Here is a 21,095-nt window from a genome sequence, read left to right on the forward strand (position 1 = left end):
TATAGCTCCCTTTTCACTACAATATTGCAACTTATGACTGACCTGTTTTCGTGTTGCAGATGAAACAAAAAATGCGCATATTCCCCGCCTTTGATCAGGTTTCTATGGCAACGGTCGTGTGTGCACCATGCAGTTTGCGCGAGTCCGTTGTTGTGTTGATTATGCGGCGTTTGCGCAATGCGGTTTGTACCAGCCCTTGTTACGTTGGTTAGTGGTTACCTCGGGCCGAGACTTCAAGTTCGTTTTCACAGCGAGCGGTTCACTGCCGCGACAATTCACTGCAGAGGTTTCGACTTTCGAAAGCAACATTGAGTCTGTTTGCAAGCGCATAAAGCTAAACGCACGCTCCGTCTACGTAGCAAATTATGTTGTTTTTGGGTGCATTCAATATCTGATGACATTGAACCGACACAAAATGGTAGATTTTTGCTATGTCGCAGGCAGCAAAATGAGTCATTTTTACATTGATTCAACGTCTACAGACGTTAAATCAATGTAAAAATGACAGATTTTGTCTGGTGTAGATTTGTAGCATCCTACTCGTTCTAGTGATCATTTATCGCGAAGCTGTTGCGGTTTGCATTCAAAAAATGTTGTCCTGCTGCCGATCGCTAGTTCATCTATTGTTTTATGTATCAATCGTCAATACAGCATAAAAAGTTGGCGCCTATGTTGTAGCTAGTCAGGAAGTGTAAATTTTGGTTTGTATCAGCTACTTGAAAGGAAATATTTTCCTCAGAATAAATGACAGAAATAAATAAAAAATGACCGAATTTTTTCAAGTCATTTCGGACAAATGACCGAAAAGTGTCAGCGAAACAAAAAAACCCAGCTCGCGGTGCCCCAATTCATACCTAGCAACAAGTTTGTGAGGAAAGATTTGTAAAAAGCGATTGTTTCAGATCAGTACGTCTTTGGTTTGTATTGGTTATTTTATTGTCATGTTCATTATGATGTCATATTCATATTCCCTTATGCTGACACGGAACTGAAGTTTGATTGTGACGTAACGAAAGTGACACCTTACGGAGAAAAGATCAAACGTGGCTTTCTCACCAGGAATTGCCAGCGTGTGGCAGTTGCCGTAGCAACAAAAATGCAGTGGGTATTGGGTACCGAAAAAGGTTTGCGGATGCTGAGTTTTGTTTCTAACCGCGATGATATTCAATATGTAAATAGAGGAAACGTATGACATGTTCTTTCAGAAGAGAGGAGTGCGGTAAATGCGCGCATCCGATTTAGCGTTTCAAGTACAGACACACTTGTCAGCGCAATTTCGATTACCACAAAAAGGTAGGTCACGCAGATTCTAATTGTCTTGGCTTTCTGCTCTAGACAGGTTTTCAACGTGCGACGTCCCAAGAGAGAGATTAGTTCGGCGGTTTTACAGCACATTGGCTTGATATCCAATCTTGTCCAAACGCCTTTTTTTTCAATGCAGCGTTGTTGCAGAATTGCTTTGTTCAGTCGAATACCTAGCGAGAGACAGTGTAAAACAAGAAGTTGCGCTGCAGTTGGTTGGATAATTCAGCGTTTAACAAAAACGGAAATAATTGCAACAAACACTTCATAAGTGTCATGAAAACGGGTCTGCTACTATTCGGTGAGTCCGATTCGGTAAGAGCCTTTTTTCGGTGAGAGCCCTATTCGGTGATTTTTTTGAATTTTTTTTTTGAAAATTATCGGGTACCGTAGCCTAATTAAAACCCCTAACCCAAAAACCCAAACCCCAAAAACCCAAACCCCAAAAACCCAACCCCCCAAAAAAACCTAAAACACCCAAAAAACCCCAAAACTCCCAAAAAACCCCAACCTCCAAAAACTTCCAAAACCTCCAAACCCCCTATCCCCTAACCCTATAACGGCAATGATAATTAGGCTACGGCGCGCAATAATTTAAAAAAAAACTCACCGAATAGGGCTCTCACCGAAAAAGGCTCTCACCGAATAGGGAACTCACCGAATCGGACTCACCGAATCGGACTCACCGAATCGGGCCATTCCGCATGAAAACAGGGTAGGCAAAACATATTTTGCCCACCCTCGTTTCATGGCAGGGTAGGCGTCGTCCACCCGGCTCACCCTATTTCGACGCCTATGCCTCCATGTGACATTTTCCTGTTTGTGGTACATACGCACCAAAAATATTAAACAACTGATGATAACGTCAGGAGTTCATGTTCAAGACCTAGCATAAAAGTCCATTAAATATCTGATTGATTTTGTGATGTCATTGTACTAAATACGTTTTTTCACACACTTTTTGAGGCTAATGTATGGTTACCAAGGTTTGATCTTAACGCTAGTCCGCTAGCCAATGGCTAGTGAAAATTTGCGCGGACTAGTAGAAATGTTGCAGTACTAGTTCGATTGGCTAGTGAAAATATTCGTCGGTGAAAGTCATTCAAATCATTAAAAGATTGAGATAACCCACGTCTCACAGGTTATGAAAAGTTTTGGTTTACAAAATGGCGATTGGCGACGTCACTCTGAAATACTGCAAAAATTTGCTTACCAGAGGCGAAATTGCATGAAGAAGGCTGCAAAGTCGGTCAACTGAGCACGTGACTACTTTTTTTCTTGCAACGTCGCTAGACACGACACGACAACACGTGGTAGTAGTGAGCACGCCGGCACGGAGAAGCCAGCATCCCAGCAAGCAGCAGTTGGCGAAATTAACATTTTTTTGTTGATATATCGTGATCAAATGCTGATTCAACATTACTACAATACTACAAAGTGTCTAACGCTTAGTGTTAGCTGGGTAGCAATCCATCCAATAGTCCACTTCTTTTGACAGTGAACGAATATTATGTATTGTATAACCGGTACCACCCTGGCGAGTGCCGTGTCATCTCGTACTACAGATGCACACAATGTAATATTAAAACATAAATAAATATTAAGCACACCGCATGCCACATTTATTTTTTATGTTTTAAAATTGCATTGTTTGCGTCTGTAGTACGAGAAGGTGTTTTTGTGCGTATTGTTGCTCTCTTGTGCATACTGAAATCTGAAAGCCTTTACTTTAGTTAGTTTCAGTCTAAGCCAAAACACTTATCTTAATACGTCATCAGACAAGTGAAAAGTCAGTAAACTGGTCGGGCTAGTGAAAAATCGTGTGGGCTAGTGAAAACGGGGAGCAACTAGTCCGGTGGGCTAGTGAAAAAAAAAGTTAAGATTGACCCCTGGTTACTATTGGAGAAATCCTGACAGTGACACAGACTGTGTTGAGCTGTGTCAAGTGCAATTTGCCATATACCATACTGTAAAGTGTACATAAAAGAATCATCAAATTATCATACAAAAAAAAAAGATTTTTTATATCCAAGCAGTTGACAACCTTCAATTGAATCACCCTCTTTATCAGATACCTTTGCTGATATTTTTTATTAATGGAACCACCACTGTACGGAACCTTTCTACTTGATATTAAATGTGTTTAATTTAAGAGTAAGCTAGAGTTCAACTGTATTTTTAAACTATTTGCCATTATAGGTTGTTTAACCGTAAATCATCATGGATCCCACAAAAGTGATTAGTGTATTGGAAGGAACAATGAATCCCGCCTTGAGGAAAGAAGCAGAAGCACAACTTGATCAAGTAGGTTAAAAACTAACACTGTTGAGATCCTTTTGCTGATAATGCAGCAATAGCGAAGCTTTTTTTTGAACAATTAATTTTTTTTATTTCCTTATAATTAATATATACTACGGTATTTGTACGTAATTTTTATTTTATCCAGTTAGACTAATACTTGTGCAAAATTATTCATTTTTATGTTGCTAGTTTGACGCAGTGGATTTGTGCATTATATATCCTTTTTAAATGTATCTCTGCTTGCTGTCTTACACAACTCTTTGATAGTTCTATTATTTCTTGATTTTTGTAAATTTTATAACACTTGTGCTTTATCAACACACAGGCAATCAACTGAATGCATTACTTTACAGATGCACAAGATAGCAGGATTTACGCCACTTCTTCTACAGTTGATCATGGCAGATGAAGTTGTGATGGCTGTTAGGCAGTCTGGAGCGATTTATCTCAAAAATATGTGTTCTCACTCATGGCATGACCGTACGGACAAAGATGGCACTCCTCTTACAAATGTTTTCAGCATTCATGAAAATGACCGTGTTGTTATCAGAGAAAATATAGTTGAAGCAATTATTCATGCTCCTGACATTATCAGGTATGTGTGAGCTTTTGGATCACATTTCAGATGTAAATATTCATTTTTAGTTCACAGCTTGATAAGAATAATGGATTATTTTTCACTTATTGCGACAACATGCGTACTACACTACGATCACAGAAGCAACATTACAGATATCTGGAAGCAGCAAAAGCCCATGAAGTCATCAAGTCAGCTGCCCTCATTATTTTGGAATGCCATTAATTATCTTGCTGAGACGCATCCACTTGCTTCAGAGCAGTTTTAAACCAACATTGTTTGGACTTTGGAGCATTGTGCAGATGGTCTCACCTCTCGGCCACACAGCCTACTTAATAAAGTATTATTTATAGACATGAAATCAGGGAAGGCTCTTGGACTATCTGAAGTCACTGTGGAAATGATACATGCAAGTGGAGAGACAAGATTAAAAGCAATGCAGGAAATCAGGCAATATGTGTTAGATGGAAAAGGAATGGCAAATGAATGGAAGACGAGCGTGGTGATACCCATCTTCAAGGGAATGGGTGATGTAATGGATTGTAGGTCATATAAGGGAATAAAACTGTTGGAGCATGCAATGAAGGTAGTGGAAAGGGTGTTGGAGGATAGAATAAGACCTGTGGTGAAGCTGGACGAGATGCAGTGTGGATTATGCCTGGGACGAGAAGGACAGATGCTATTTTTATTTTGTGAAGATTGCAAGAGGAGTATTTAATGTATTAGGACAAGGGAAGGAACTTGTACAGTACATGCGTTTTGTGGACATGGAAAAGGCGTTTGATTCGGTTCCAAGAAGAGTGATAGATTAGGCATTAAGAAAAAAAGAAATACCAGAGGCACTCGTGCACACAGTAATGAGTCTTTATGATGGTGCAAGGATGAGAGTTCGTGTTGGATCTGCCCTCTCAGAGATGAGTTTTCGGTTAAGGTTGGTGTACACCAGGGTTTTGTCCTTTCTCCTTTAATCTATATATACCATTGTCATTGATGTGATTACCGAATGTGTATGAGAACATTCATTGATAGAGATACTGTACGCGGATGATTTGGTTTTGTTGAGTGACACAGTGGAAGATCTGAGAGAAATTTGAGAAGTGGAAGGACTCGCTTCAATGTAATGTTATGTGCGTCAACATCAAAAAGACAAAGATTGTAATAAGTGAAACGGAAGGGGAAACCACAATGAGCAAAATCGACCCTTGTGGCATATGTGGAAAAAGAGTAAGGGAAAATTCTGTTATGTGTACGAAATGCAGGAAGTGGGTGCATGGAAGATGTGCAAAGATGAAGAGAGTGACATGCAAATCCGGAGATGGTTTTTAATATGAAAGATGCAAGAAGATCGAAGAAGGTTGGTCCTGTTGAAAAGCTGAATGATGAAGTTCAATCAGTGAATGGCTTTTGCTATCAAGGAGATAGGTTGAATACCAGCGGTGGTTGTGAAGCGGCAGTGACTGCAAGAAAAAGGTTTGGTTGGGTGAAATTCAGAGAGTGTCGAGAGTTGTTAGGTGGTCGAAGATTTCCATTGAAAATGAGAGAAAGAATTTATACTAGTTGTGTGAGATCTGCACTGCTGTACTGAAGTGAGACACGGTGCTTACAGGAAAACAAATTGGTCATTTTCAGAAGAGCTGAGACAGCGATGGTGAGGGCAATGTGTGGCATAAAGCTGATGGACAAAAGGAATGTCGAAGAACTTATGAACTTGCTTGGGTTGAATGAAAATGTTGATAAGTTGGCGAAAACGCATGGTTTGAATGGTATGGGCATGTTTTGAGAAGGGATGCAGATGATGTTTTGAAAAGAGTGCTGGAGTTACAAATGGAGGGTCATGCTAAAACAAGAAAGACCCAAGAAAACGTAGAAAAGACAATTTGAGGAGGAAAGCAGCAAGTTGGGCTTGACAGGAGAGGACGCGTTAGTTAGACAGATCGATGTGGATGCAGGGTGTGAAGGCGATTACGGCACTTGCAGGGCAGGTGAATTTGGCCACCCTCGTTAACGGGGACATCACCGAACGTTTAAAACTGGACTACTACTAATAAAAATGTTGTCAGACTGTTGCAACAATATCTATCCCAAAACAGCGTAATGCTTTCTTTGGATGGTCTGTGGCGTACGAACTTGACATGTAGTTTATATAGAATATCTTGAAATTTGGCAGTAGGCCTAGTCTAGGGACATATCAAATTCAACAGTTATTCTTAACAATTATTAATTTGCCCTTAATGGTCTGTGCTTTTTTGTTGTTATTATTCAAACTACTCAATTGTCAAGTGTTGGTACAATGAGATGTACAATTGTACAATTCTACATGTAGCTACCGTATATCAATATCTTTGACAGGATTCCAAGTGCCTTAATCCTCAACAGTTTGTGAGATATTATTCGAATGGGAATTGAACATTTCCCATTATTTAGGCTAATTCTAAACTTGTAACCCATTGTAGACATAAACTAGCTTTGCTCGTCTTTGTCAACATACATTGAGTAGGCCTATTAGATGTCTAAACTTTCCAGGAGCCAACTCACTGTAATCGTCAGCAACATCATAAAATATGATTATCCTGAAAAATGGCCGGCAGTGATCGACAAGATCTCCATCCATCTTCAATCGAACAACCACAGAGCATGGATGGGGGCTCTCATGACTCTCTATCAGTTGGTTAAAAATTATGAGTGAGTAAACTTATTTGAAACCACTTCAAGTCATCAACTGTTTGCATTGCATTTAAATGGCGCTTTTTATTTTTAATCTTGTTTATATCAGTATGTTCACGTCAGTCTAATCGAGTATATTTTCATGTCTATGCCATCTATTCCTTAAACTCATGATGTGTAGCATTGTTGGTCACATAGCTACCCAAATGTCACAACCTCTGAAAACCTTTTTCGGAGATTTTTAAAATCTCACAGCTGCATCTGTTCATTCAAAGGAGTAATATGAAGGAAAAGGTGGTAAAACTGTACTGGTTTGAGACGTGCATGCAAAGATCTGATTCCAAATTGCCCATCCAAAATTATTATGCATGACTCATCCATTAGCACTGTCGACACTCGACATATCAGTGGCGAATCGGGCAATCGCTGTCTTAAAACGTAATACATTAAATTTACTAACTTGTAGGTTAGTAAACTTTTCTTTATAAACAAACTAGTAAACAACTACTTTGTTATCAGATGTATGAAATCGGATCCCCTCAACATTACTAGCATGATTGACCACTGTGATATCATTGATTATAAGTTAGGTCAAAGCAATATAGTTGTGCCGACGATTTAGCCCTACTACTAGCCACTAATAAAGTCTGGTCCAATGTAGACCATGCTCGGGAGTCAGTCAGACAAATCTCAGAATGTTTGAGTATGTGGAGACTACAACTCAGTGCTACAAAGACTATCGCTATCGTCTACTTTTCATCTCAACAATCACCAAGTAAACAGGCAATTGCCGGTCGAAGTAAGCGGTTGCCGTTTAAGAGTCAACCAACCTAACTTGGGGTCAAGCTGGATAGACAACTGACGTACAAGCAGCACATCCAAGGCCTGGGTGTAAAAATGTCTACATGCAATGGTCTTTTGAGATGCCTTGCCAGAACTAACTGGGGAGCAAAACCATCTACCCTTTGCATAGGTGGATGGCACTCGCCTACAGTGCCGCGGAATATGCAACTCCTGCATGGTGTCGCAGCCAGCAAGCATACCAAAAAGTTGGACACTTGCATGAACGAGACAATGCACCGCACTGGATGCTTACGGCCAACACAACAGCAATAACTACCAATACTGACAGGCATCCTACCTGCTCATGTACGCAGAGAAGTGCTGTTATCTTCATTAGCCAGTGAACAAAGCCTGTGCTGATCCGAACCACATACTATACTACATGACCGCGTATCCACTCTCAATGTACCAATTAAACAACATTTATCATCACGGCGCCTCTTTGTAAGGCATGCTGCAAAACTCCAGCTCTCTACTTTTAGCATGTCGGATGCTTGGTCTGAGGAACTGAGCACTGTTTCGAATATACGTATAATCCCGCACTATTTGACGTCTTCTCTACCTCCTTCCTCTCACTTTGTTCTGAGCTTCAGATATGGGAGTGGGTTACGCTGAATCGATTGAGAATGGGAGTTGGGCGTTTTAACGCTCGATCTTGGCACGTTGAGGCATGAGGGCCTCTGCTGCATGTCAGTGTGGTTCGACGGAGCATAACCAACCACATCATCTTTGGCTGTCCTATTGATTCCTTCTAATAAACTTGATGACCTGGCGCAAAATTGGCTCTAAGTCCTTCCATTCGGTTGATCACAAACTTTCTGCTTCGTACGAACGGCGACGGCATTATAACGCCATCCGAATGACCTGGTCCGCATGATATCATACTGGAAGCCGTGGTGACGCAAGATTGGTTATTTTTTGTGTTTAGAGAGCACAGTGACCAAATTGGCAAAATTAAAGGCTGCAGTGAAATCTCAATAATAATAATTACAGTAGAACAGGCTGCGGGCAATCCGGGCATGCTATAAGTGTAAGTCTGACCTCTTGTGATTATTTCTTTACTCCGCTAGTTGATGAACACAGGGTGCAGTTACGCTCTTGTGACAAGCAACAACATAAATGTCATACATACAGTAAGCGATATCTCTGAACAGTGCAATCTCAACAATAGATCAGTCACGATAAATAACCAAGTCTCGCGTCATTCGGGTTGAAGTCATAAAGACATCCTCTACCTTGAAGTGACGGGTTTAATCCCCATGTGATGTTTTTTGCAAGATGTTTCAAGGGTGTTGATCTCGTACTACAAGTACCCAGAAAAATGTATGCAATTTCAATTGTGTTTCGTTTGAGGCGATGGCCGACACTAGTCATTTTCTTTGTGGTTTCAGGTTCAAGAAAGTGAAGGAGAGGGGCCCTCTTATTGCTGCCATGAAGATATTTTTCCCAATGATGCTTGAATTGTTTAATCGGTTTGTGGACGACAATTCGGCAGTGTCTGCGCTTCTTCAAAAACAATTGTTAAAGATTTTATATGCCCTTGTCCAGGTAAAATGATAACCATACTAACCTCTCATACTGTTATATCGATTCATTTTTTATCGTCGTCGTCGTCTGAGCTTCTGGGGCCGAGGGTCTATCCTTTTACCACCCCAGATTCACGATGTTCCCGGACTACACTGGAAGGCTGCTAGAGAGCAGCCAGTCTTTAGTTTCATCATCCATGACGCGCAGACCTTCCACTCCGTTAGGTGGCTTGAAGATGGTACAGTCATTGATGATGTGGTCTGCGGTCTGTTCCTCGGCACCACATTCACAGGAGGAGGAAGAAGCCATTCCCCATTGGTGCATGGTTGAGCGGAAAAGGCCGACGCCCGTACGGAGACGGTTGAGGCGCACCCACGCCTGTCTCTGTAGTGTCAGGCCGATTGGGCGTGTGTCGGCGTCGGGGATGAATGAATGGAGTCTGGTGGTGCTTGACCTCCATTCAGAATTCCATTTATGGTCCGCCCAAGTAGCCGCAGAGATGTCTTGTTCATCAGCTTCGTTGATCAGAAGCCGAGCGGCTGGCACGAATGGGTGTCTTGATTTCAGTCGGCGGGGGTGCCCGTTTGGGAAGGCAGAGATCTTGTGGTGGAGAAGATGATTAGGCTCCAGTGCCCGTCGACCGAGGGACAGAGTGGCTTCTTCGCGACGAAGCTCAGCAGGTTGGATGCCAGCGAGAATGGGGAGATTGTCCAATGGTGTGGGACGCAGGCATCCGGTCACTGTGCGCAGGGCGCTGTTTATGGCGGTGTCGATGTTGTGGCGGTGAGCACTGCGGCACCAGACAGGTGCACAGTACTCTGCTGAAGAGTAGACAAGGGCTAAGGCTGCTATTCGCAAAGTGTCAGCCCTCGCCCCCCAGCTAGAGCCTGCCAGGCGCTTCAGTAATGCAGCGCGAGATGTCAGTTTCTTGCGCAGTGACACCAAATGGTGGCGGTATGTGAGCGATCTGTCTAGTGTCACCCCAAGGTACCTTGGCTCGGGACAGAAGGACAGAGGTTTTCCGTTGTTGTGGACATGTAGCTCACGATCAGCTTCCCGATTGTGTAGGTGGAAAGCTGCCGCCACAGTTTTGGTTTCGCTGAGTTTCAGTCGCCAGTTCTGGAGATAAGCTGAGATGGTTTGCATGTCCTGGCTCAAGGTGTCTTCTAGATTTTCCCACGACTTTGTGGAGTGGAGAATTGCCAGATCGTCCGCATAAGCGTATTTTGCGGAGACCGTGGTTGGCAGGTCGTGGGTGTAGATGTTAAAAAGAAGTGGAGCCAGGACCGATCCCTGTGGGACGCCGTTTTTCAAGCGTCTCAGTCTGCTTCGCCGTGGGTTGCCGGTGGTGAGGGTGAAGCTTCGATTCCTGACAAGTTCCATAATCATATGGACCATATGTCGGTCAGGAAGCAGGCGAAGCAGCTTGTAAGTAAGGCCGCGATGCCATACGGTATCGTAGGCAGCTGTGAGATCTAGAAAGACAGCGCCGGCCTTCTTTTTTGCCTCAAAGCAGTCCTCGATGTCTTGGGTCAACAGTGTGACCTGATCTACAGTGGATTTTCCGCGCCGAAACCCAGCTTGCTCTTTTGGAAGGAGCGGGTCGATGATTGGGTTGACGCGGGCATAGATCAGTCTTTCGAGGATCTTGAAAGGAACACAGAGGAGGGATATCGGACGATAACTCCTTGGGTCCTCTGGTGGCTTGTGAGGCTTAGGGATCGCAACTACTAAAGCTCTTCTCCAGATTTTTGGGATTGTGAGGTGGTGCAGGCAGGAAGAGAGGAATCTACGTAACCAGGACTTTAGGGCATGGCCAGCATGGAGCACAAGCTCAGGGCAGATCTTATCATTTTTTATAATTAACATTTACGGTCTACACTGTTGTGCTGCTTATGCTCAAAGTGAGCTGGCCATTAACTGAATTGTTACTGCAGTACTCTCTCCCAGTGGAATTATTTAATGAAGGAACGATGGACCGGTGGATAAAATTGATGAAAATGGTTGTGGAACGCCCTGTACCGGATGATACCTTGCAAGTGCGTATAGAACATTGTATGTTAGGAACACTTTGTGGTGGAAAATGTTTTGGCACCATAATATTAAGTAGACTTTGTGCATCTTTATCTTCAATACTTATTAAACCACTGTAGTTACTGCAAATTTTAACAGTCTACATTTTTGTTGTTGTTGAGTTATTACTTTCACAGTTGGAACTAACAAGTAACAACATTATACTTCATTGTACATACCCAGGTAGATGAGTTGGAAAGACCAGAATTGCCCTGGTGGAAATGCAAGAAGTGGGCGATGCATTTCCTTGCCAGAGTTTTTGAAAGGTATGGTGTAATCTTTTAGTTTGCATGATTGAGTATCCATTCAGTGTGGATCTTTTTCGACTGAAACAGAAACGTCTCTTCAGTGCGAAAGACTCTACCTGTAAAGTCTATGCATCTAACTAGCAAGCAAGATCTGTCTTTCAATATTGCATCTTGCATGCAGGAAAGTGGATGTTTCTTATGTCGGTTTCGGAAATTATGTGTTTTTTTTTTGAATGTGTATAAACCACCTTGCGCACTACTCTACTTATGTATGATTGTTATTTAAATTTATTGTTTGGTTTATTTAGGTATGGCAGCCCTGGCACCGTTATGAAAGAATACAACGACTTTTCCGAATTCTTCCTGAAAAGATATGCAGGTATAATGGATTGTTTTTGTCCATATGACTTCCCAGAACCTTACAAGAAGGCTTCTTAAGGTTTCATCGCTTAATGCTGGGGGCATCATCCTGAAATTTTACAAGTTTCAAACTTGTAACGTTGTTGACGACTGTAAAATAAGCAAGCACAGACGATTTCTTACATTGTACATTTGAAATCTTCCACACTGTGCTTGAAAAAAATGCGCAATTAATTTCCCGTTCAATATCGTATCATGTCCTAATGACAATGGAGCTTGTATTTCACTGCTGGCGATTTTTTTTCGGTATTTAGAAAATTATTTCTCCAAATGGTTGTTTATCCTTGGGAATTACGACAAAAAAAGTTTTTTTGTACTCTCAGATATGGTTGTGTATCAAGTCGTTACAACGAGAGCAGCACACACCTGATATAGAAATTACGCAAATAGACGCAATGTTGCAATTCTATTTGCGTTATACTTCGTAGTTATATTTTTAAAAGGGGGCCAACGAAATGCCCATCCAGTCCACAAGCTTTAGTTGATTGCATCTAGACAGATTTATGGCGAACGTGTGGGGTACTGGGGTATGAACACCAGAAGGGGGAGAATTTTTATTGATTCTACTTCTAGACCAACTACTGTTGCTCGAAAATAAATTTATGTTATCAGAGTGGATAGGTTCCCTGCATGATTGGTGTGTCATTTGTATCGTTCAAAAACATTTTCCTCTTTTTGCAGTTACAATTGTACAAGTCACGTTGAAGGTGCTAGATGCGTATCGAAGGAAGGTTTATGTTTCACCGCGAGTGCTACAGAAGAGCCTTCACGTGCTGGAACAATCAGTCAGCCACGCTCTAACCTGGAAGATCATTAAAAATCCTTATCAGGTATTTTAGCCAGCCAGTCTGGCTTTCAGTGTTGCAAACTGTGAGTAGCCACGAAAACCGAACCGAAAAGCTGTTTTGTGTTTCGATATCTTTGACTGGCACTGAGAAACCAAGTACAACCCAGATAGCGATTGACTCCTTTTTCGAATTATGCAATAAAGTACGGACTTTCTGGCTCGGGATAAAGAACAACACAAAATAATTTCTGATCGATTTATATGCAGGATCTTCTCAAAGACATCATTTATCCTCTGATGTGTTTCACTGATGAAGATCAAGAGGTTTGGGACGATGATCCTCATGAGTACATCCGAATGAAGTTTGGTATTCTCTTTTTTAATCATTTAGTTTGACGCCATTTTCTGTTTTGTCTCGCATTATTTACCATGGTAGACTTGCGCGACCCGCATTTGCCGCAATTTTCAAGATATTAAATTGTTTTTCGTCGAAGGCCTACTCTCACGAATTAATGCGTGACTTTCTTGTGCTTTCAGACGTGTTTCAAGACTTTCTTTCACCGGCCAGTGCTGCCCAGTGCTTCATGCATTCGGCATGCTCCAAACGCCAACAAGTCTTGCAGAAGACGATGGCATTTTGTTATACGTAAGATTTGCTGCTTACATTGTTGGTTTATTTAATGTTTGTTTTTTTTTATATACAAATAAGAGATTGCGAGTTTAGTTTTGGGTTCAGTAGAACAATCAATGGCCGATCGCTGTCCGTATGTTCTCTTGTCCAATAGTTTGTACATTAGGGCCTAGAATACGTGAAAATATCAAACAGTTCAGCACTGATTACAGTTTACAGTATTTGATAGGGCTCTTCAAGTAGGTTTGGATTTCATAGATTTTTATAAGATTGTGTAAGTTTGAGAGAAGTATAAAAAAATTTTGTACCATAAACACATAATTGACAAAGTACTTGCATTGAATAACGTTGTTTCTACTGTAACAAAAGCAGAACGAAATCGGACGTTTTTCATGGCATCGAAACAGTGACAGACTTCTGTTATCTGGGTGATCGGATAAATGGAAGTGGTGGATGTGAAGCAGCGGTGACAACAAGGGCAAGATTGGGCTGGGCAAAGTTCAGGGAATGTGGGGAAATGTTGTATGGCAGAAAATTTTCACTAAGGATGAAAGGAAAAGTATATCGGAGCTGTGTGCGGCCTGCAATGGTATATGGTAGCGAGACATGGGTATTGAGAGAGAGTGAACTGGCAATCCTGAGAAGAACGGAAAGGTCAATGGTGAGAGCAATGTGTGGGGTGAAAACGAGAAGGGAAAAAAGGACTGAAGAATTGTTGGATATGCTAGAGATGAGAGAGACCATAGACCAAATGGCAAGGGCAAATGGAGTAAGATGGTATGGACATGTGATAAGGAGGGAGGAAGGAAGTTTTCTTAGAAAGGCACTAGATCTAAAGGTGGATGGGAAGAGGAAACGCGGTCGTCCAAGAAGAACGTGGAAACAACAAGTGAAGGATGAGTTTAAAAAAGTCGGACTGAAGGAGGAAGATGCAAGGGACAGGGTGAAATGGAGAAAAGGGATTAAAACAATTGCTGCGGAAACAATCGGCCACCCCCACTAGTGGGGAACAAACCGACGATGGATTATGATGAACATGCCCTTGTCAGGCAAAAATGCTACGGCATAATTTGAAAAAAAAGATATAAATAAATTGTAAAAAAAATATGAAAGATTGGATTCTATTTCATTGCATTGTAAAATTAGACATTTTTTTTGCTTGAATTAATTAGTAGCATTAAAAATTTACTTCCCGTCGGTATAAAGTCATATTTCGGTTTCTCTAAAGTCATGTGTGGAAATTTTATGCTGACAAAGGCTTTTAGTTTTTACTTGCATGGATCTGAACTTTTGTAAGGTTTGCTCACCGATACTAGTGCCACAAAGCGGCCATGTTGTTGTAAAATATTTTCCGCCAATTGGCGCTGTCGGACTAATATGGCATTTAGCAAATTATTGGCCGACTTTATTCGTCGGTGTTGAATTGATGGTAAAGTTCGCTTTACAAGCTCGATGGCCGAGGCAAAAGGCAATGTTTCACGTGAATTCATTTTGTTCTTCCAGCATATTAACCCAAGCGCGCACTGTAAACACCGAGTCGTCACGTAACAAAGATGGCGCCCTACACGTCATCGGGTCACTCGCTGACACTTTGTTGAAGCGCAAGATGTACAAAGACCAGCTCGAGCTTCTGTTGGTGACTCACGTGACTCCGGAGCTGAAAAGCGAGTATGGCTATTTGCGTGCAAGGGTGAGCACATCTTAAGCCACTTTTTTCTTCTGAAAATGCTAGGGTTTCCTTGAAACATCATCGCCGAAACGCTGAAACTATTTAACTTAAAACTATGTCTTAAGACGGTCAAACATATACAAAATGTTTCATTCGAAACAAGTTGGTAGTATGGAAAACCTTAAAAAAGTACGAAAAGCTTATACGTCTTTTTCATATTTTTATATCGACAATTACTTTGATCTTTAAAATGCTTTTCAAGCGTGATATTTCCTTCGGTGCAACACAACACTTTTTTATAGGCTTGTTGGGTGATACAACGCTTCAGCGAAGTTAAGTTCAAAAAAAAGAATAATGTGGTTGAAACTGTTGAAAGCCTGAAGAATTTGCTCACCTCCGACACCCAGCTTCCCACCCGTGTGGAGGCAGCAATGGCGATCCAGTCGTTTCTATCCGGTCAAGAAGTGGCGGAAAAACACTGCATACCCCACGTCCAAATAATCATACAAGGTGAAATTATAATTAATTTGGGTATAGGCCTACTCCCAGGATTTGTTGCGTAGCAGAGCTTGCTCATTTGTTGCAGTGAAAAATATTTGTCGTTTCTGCGTTGGTTCAGCGTCTGCAGACGTTGAATTTTTGTGTGTCAAAGGTTTTTGTGTCTCGTCGTAAACTTTTGAAGAAATTTGCCACAAATTCAGCTCACGATTGCAAACAGATGTCGGTTGTGGCAACGAATTAGCGTTTGACATATTTGCGCACAATCAACCAATGAGTTATTTTGTTCTTCCAGCTTTGCTTCAGCTCGTGCACGAGACAGAGAACGAGGACTTGACAACTGTTGTTCAGAAAGTTGTTTGTTTGTATTGTGAGCAAGTGATCCCTTATGCCGTCGACATCACTCAAAACCTGGTAGGGTTATACGCAAGATATTGCTTGCTCGTGTGGTTTTAGACTAAGTAAGAGCATCAGCCTCCCAGCTAACGAAATCTGTTGTTTTGATTTGCTGTCTGCTGTTGTTGAATTAATGTAATAACGTGATTTTGTTAGCTTTGCAATTTTTGAATCTATCCAGCTTGCAAATTTGTCTTTTTACCTTGACTCAACATCTGCAAGCGTTGAATCAATGTAAAAAGAAGGAATTGCTATCTGAAGTAAAACCATGCTATAAAAACTTCCCAGTTTTGTTTTGTAGGGTTAAACAAAACTCCATTTATGGTGTTGACCCTTGGTTTCAAAGATTGTGTTTTGTTTAACATTGGCTTTATCTTCTCACACCAGACGGTGACTTTCCTCAAAGTGCTAAATGGCGCCACAAAGGAACAATCGGATGTTGGAGGAGGTGACGTTAATGATGGAAGCGATGACAAAGCAGTGACGGCGATGAGCATCCTGAGTACGATCGAAACCATCTTGGACATGATGGAGGAGGAGAGAGAGATCACCATCCAGCTAGAGGGAATAGTCGCTCCTCTGGTCGCTCACGTCCTCAAAAACCGGTTAATTGGTAAATTGCTTGATATATTATTATTTATTTGTATTATACAGTATATAAATGAACTGAGGGGCATGTTTAAATTCCGTTGCAGTATCTGAACAATAGTCGCCGCAAGAAACCAACCAACAAACTTATTGTGGCAATGTCTTCGAACTTTACATGGCAAACTTTTATTTGAAAGCTAATCTGGCAACACCTCTCTGTTTTGGGTAATGTTTTGTATTCAAATATTTCAGGTCGATTTGTTTTTGCGCAAGTGCAGGAGACTGGTCTTTTCCTCATCAGATAATGTGCAATTTTTTTTTAGACTTTTACGAAGAGATCTTTTCATTGATGTATTCCCTAACCTGCCAAGCCATATCTCTCTCCATGTGGGAGGCTCTTCCACTCATCACCGAAGTTTTTGAGGTAGTTTCATCATTTGTAATGGCACATTGGTTTAATTTTACTGGACGAGTGTACTTTTTCAGAGTACTTCAGCGTAAAATATGTTTATCAACCGAACATCTTGTTGGAAGCATCTTGTTTAAACAACCGCGTCGTCTTCTTAACTTCTCAGCAAAAGTCATGTTTTCAACTACGGCAAATAATTGCCATGAAAGATTTTTTTTCTTCCTGGTAGTTTTGTTTTTTTGATTTACGTATCTCCTCTTCTAATCTGTTTTTAAGAACTTTCAGCAACGTACACGTCGATTGCGTCGATTACACGTCGATTGCGTTGCCGAGTAACAAGGACATTCCATTATTGAAGATGTTGGAGCAATACCCATGTGCAACAAACGACATTGTTCGAGCCAGTTCTTTAATGTTTTCGTAGTTAGACACGTGTACAACTGTACATTACAGCCTTTTTTCCCCATTCACTTAGTAGTAGTCCAGTTTTAATCCGGTGATGTCCCCGTTACCGAGGGTGGCCGGATTCACCTCCAAGTGCCGCAATCGTCTTCACACCCTGCCTCCACATCGATCTGTCTAGCGCGTCCTCTCTTGTCAAGCCCACCTTGCTGCTTTCTTCCTCAACTTGCTTTTTCCATGTTTTCTTTGGTCTTCCTTGTTTTCTACGACCCTCCACTCGCAACTCCAGCGCTCTTCTCAAAACATCATCTTCATCCCTTCTCAAAACATGCCCATACCACCTCACTCCATTCGCTTTTGCCAACTTATCAACACTCTCATTCAACCCAAGCAAGCTCATAAGTTCTTCGGTATTCCTTTTGTCCATCAGCTTTACACCACACATTGCTCTCACCATCGCTCTCTCAGTTCTTCTTAAAATCGCCAATTCGTTTTCCCGTAAGCACCATGTCTCACTTCCGTACAGCATTGCAGATCTCACACAACTAATATAAATTCTTCCTCTCATTTTCAACGGAAATCTTCTACCACATAACAACTCTCGACACTCTCTGAATTTCACCCAACCAAACCTTCCTCTTGCAGTCACTGCCGCTTCACAACCACCACTGGCATTCAATCTATCTCCTAGATAGCAAAAGGCATTTACTGATTCAACTTCGTCATTCAGCTTTTCAACAGGACCAATCATTCCTTCCTCAATCTTCTTGCATCTTTCACATTCAAAACCATCTCCAGATCTGCATGTCACTCTCTTCATCTTTGCACATCTTCCATGCACCCATTTCTTGCATTTCGTACATGTAACAGAATTTGCCATCACTCTTCTTCCGCAGACGCCACATGGGTCAATTTTGCTCATTGTGATTTCCCCTTCCGTTCCGCTTATTACGACCTTTGTCTTTTTGATCACACGCATACCTTTACATTCAAACGACTCCTTCCACTTCTCAAATTTCCCTCTCAGATCTTCCATTGTGTCACTCAACAAAACCAAATCATCGGCGTACAGTATCTCCATTAATGAATCTTCTCTTACACATTCGGTAATCACATCAATCACAATGGCAAAGATTAGAGGAGAGAGGACAGAACCCTGGTGTACACCAACCTTCACCGAAAACTCGTCTGAGAGGGCAGATCCAACGCGAACTCTCGTCCTTGCACCGTCGTAAAGACCCATTACGGCTTGCACGAGAGCTTCTGGCATTACTTTTTTTCTCATTGCCCATTCCATCACTCTTCTTGGAACTCTATCAAACGCCTTTTCCATGTCCACGAAACACATGTACAAGTTTTTACCCTTGTCTCGATATTCCTCTTGCAACCTTCTCAAAATAAAAATAGCATCTGTCGTTCCCTTCCCAGGCATAAATCCACACTGCATCTCGTCCAGCTTCACCACAGATCTTATTCTATTCTCCAACACCCTTTCCACTACCTTCATTGCATGCTCCAACAGTTTTATTCCCCTATATGACCCACAATCCATTACATCACCCTTTCCCTTGAAGATGGGTATCACCACACTCATCTTCCATTCATTTGGCATTCCTTTTCCATCTAACACACGTTGACTGATTTCCTGCATTGCTTTCAGTCCTGTCTCTCCACTTGCGCGTATCATTTCCACAGTGACTTCAGATAGTCCAGGAGCCTTCCCCGATTTCATTTTCTTCATTGCTTGCGTTACCTTCTCTCGAGTAACTCTCTTTAATGGACCTGCTACCACGTCGGCTTCCACATTTTGATCCCAATCGTTTTTCTCGTTCATTATCATCTCCATATGTTCTTTCCAAATTCTTCCACGATCTTTCTCACTGAAACCAAGTTTTCCATCCCTTCCTTTAATACATCGTCCACCATCTACATCTTTCCCATCCCGCTTCATAACCTTCATAAACTTATATACTTCGTTAGGACTGTTTTTTAATTTGGTCAATTCCTGCTCAGCTTCTTTCTTCATAGCTTTTGCAACTATTCTCTTTGCCCGATTTTTCAATTGCTTGTACTTGAGCTTAGTTTCTTCTGATCTATTTCTGCACCAAGCCTTGTATGCGACTTTTTTCTCCCCAATCACTTCCTTCACATCTTCATTCCACCACCACGTATCTCCTCGATCCATCCTGCCTTTTGTTTTCCCACAAACTTCATCGCAAGCTTGCAAAACTCCATTCTTGAAGGATCCCCATACATCATTCACATCGTTGTGAACAAGACTTTCAACTCTCTTTTTAAACCTTTCTCTTGTGTCGGCATCTTCTAACTTCCAAACTTTTCTTTTGATCACCCTTTTTTTATTTACAGTTTTCTTCAGACCTTTCTTGTCCAAATCGATAACCACCAACCTATGCTGAAGTTCGCATGGTATCGCTTTCACATCTTTGATCAGTTTTCTGTTTTTCCTGCATACCAACCCAAAGTCAATTTCGGTTTCATTTCCACCTGCACTGAAAGTCACTTTTCTTCCTTCCTCTTTCTTAAACCAGGTATTTGCAACACACAGGTCCTTTTCATCACAAAACTCAAGTAGTCGCCTTCCATCGCGATTTCTTTCTCCCACGCCAAACCCTCCATGAACACCTTCAAACCCATCAATTTGTTGGCCAACGTGGCCATTAAAGTCCCCAAGACCCAATACAATTTCCTGATCACTTCTTGTGCTCCATTCATAGGCCATTTCATCATAAAACCTTTCTTTTTCTGCATCGGATCTTCCACTTTGTGGTGCATAAGCACAAATTATTCTCATCACTACATTCTCGACCACCATCACTATCGCCATTACTCTGTCACTCTGTCTACGAACCTCAACAACATTTTCATATAGCTCTTCCTTTACCAAAATCCCAACTCCTCCGGTCCCAATATCATTGCCCGACCACCACAGCTTGTATCTCCGTCCTTTGACACCCAAAAACCTGGCTCCTTTGTTCCTCCATCGGACTTCCTGTAAACAGCAAACATCTACCTTCCTCATTCTCAGTTCTTCACTCACCTCAGTACCTCTACAACGCAAACTTCCAACATTTAGACTTCCCAGTCGTATCCCTGAATTTTTAACAGAAACGTCAGACAACCCGGAGATTCTTCGTACCCCCTGCCCATTTAAGGGCTGCCGGGGACTGGGGGCCATTCTATTTTTGACACTCATCATTAGGATTTTTTGGTGCATGTTTTTCTACAGGGAGCATGCCCTTGCTTACCCCCAACCTCCATTTAAAGACCGGAGTGGTCTTGATGACCGGATGCCTCTGCACGACAACTAACGAGTTCGGCCAACCCGGGTTTGACTTAAGTTTTCCTTCTTGAAAGATGTTGCCATTGTAGCCGTTGTAGCATGTAGCTATCATCCGCCTACGCCGCCAACCTGCCTGGCACGGGCATCAATGTCAGAAGTGAGGTCCAGAACTACCAGCGGGACGTGTTCCGGTGCCAACGGGCCCAGACCTGGAGTAAGGTGCTACCTCTCCTCCTGATATTGAGGATGCAGTTTAACGTCATACCCAGGACATAATATTCTGTAAACCTCACCATGAACCAATACCATAAACCTGGTCTCAATTAAAGGAATAACTTATGCTTTGCTACTTTCATTGCCGCACATGCAAAGATTGACGGTTTATCTTTTTTGATAAAAAGCTCCAGCAGTAAAAACTGGTACTCGTGCAAGGATAATGTGATTTATTTTTCTTACCAG

General features: G+C 41.8%; 1 protein-coding gene across 3 annotated transcripts in view; it reads left to right on the top strand.

Moving 5' to 3' along the window:
* Nucleotides 1–21,095, top strand: part of LOC145775314 (importin-7-like) — a 32,546-nt gene that overhangs the window by 2,940 nt on the left and 8,511 nt on the right. For all 3 annotated transcript variants that reach the window (XR_014290144.1, XM_082586589.1, XM_082586600.1), the window contains exons 2-16: nucleotides 3,502–3,606; nucleotides 3,957–4,198; nucleotides 6,704–6,862; nucleotides 9,079–9,235; nucleotides 11,152–11,253; nucleotides 11,471–11,553; nucleotides 11,844–11,914; nucleotides 12,637–12,785; nucleotides 13,010–13,109; nucleotides 13,280–13,388; nucleotides 14,877–15,063; nucleotides 15,345–15,552; nucleotides 15,836–15,954; nucleotides 16,324–16,549; nucleotides 16,848–16,948. Coding sequence is in view for 2 of the 3 variants with exons in the window: in XM_082586589.1 (XP_082442715.1) it covers nucleotides 3,523–3,606; nucleotides 3,957–4,198; nucleotides 6,704–6,862; nucleotides 9,079–9,235; nucleotides 11,152–11,253; nucleotides 11,471–11,553; nucleotides 11,844–11,914; nucleotides 12,637–12,785; nucleotides 13,010–13,109; nucleotides 13,280–13,388; nucleotides 14,877–15,063; nucleotides 15,345–15,552; nucleotides 15,836–15,954; nucleotides 16,324–16,549; nucleotides 16,848–16,948 (2,097 nt within the window). In the remaining variant the exon portion in view is untranslated. The remainder of the gene's footprint in view (nucleotides 1–3,501; nucleotides 3,607–3,956; nucleotides 4,199–6,703; nucleotides 6,863–9,078; nucleotides 9,236–11,151; nucleotides 11,254–11,470; nucleotides 11,554–11,843; nucleotides 11,915–12,636; nucleotides 12,786–13,009; nucleotides 13,110–13,279; nucleotides 13,389–14,876; nucleotides 15,064–15,344; nucleotides 15,553–15,835; nucleotides 15,955–16,323; nucleotides 16,550–16,847; nucleotides 16,949–21,095) is intronic.

Source organism: Aplidium turbinatum, chromosome 1 (genome assembly GCF_918807975.1).
Source record: "Aplidium turbinatum chromosome 1, kaAplTurb1.1, whole genome shotgun sequence".
Lineage (NCBI taxonomy): Eukaryota > Metazoa > Chordata > Ascidiacea > Aplousobranchia > Polyclinidae > Aplidium > Aplidium turbinatum.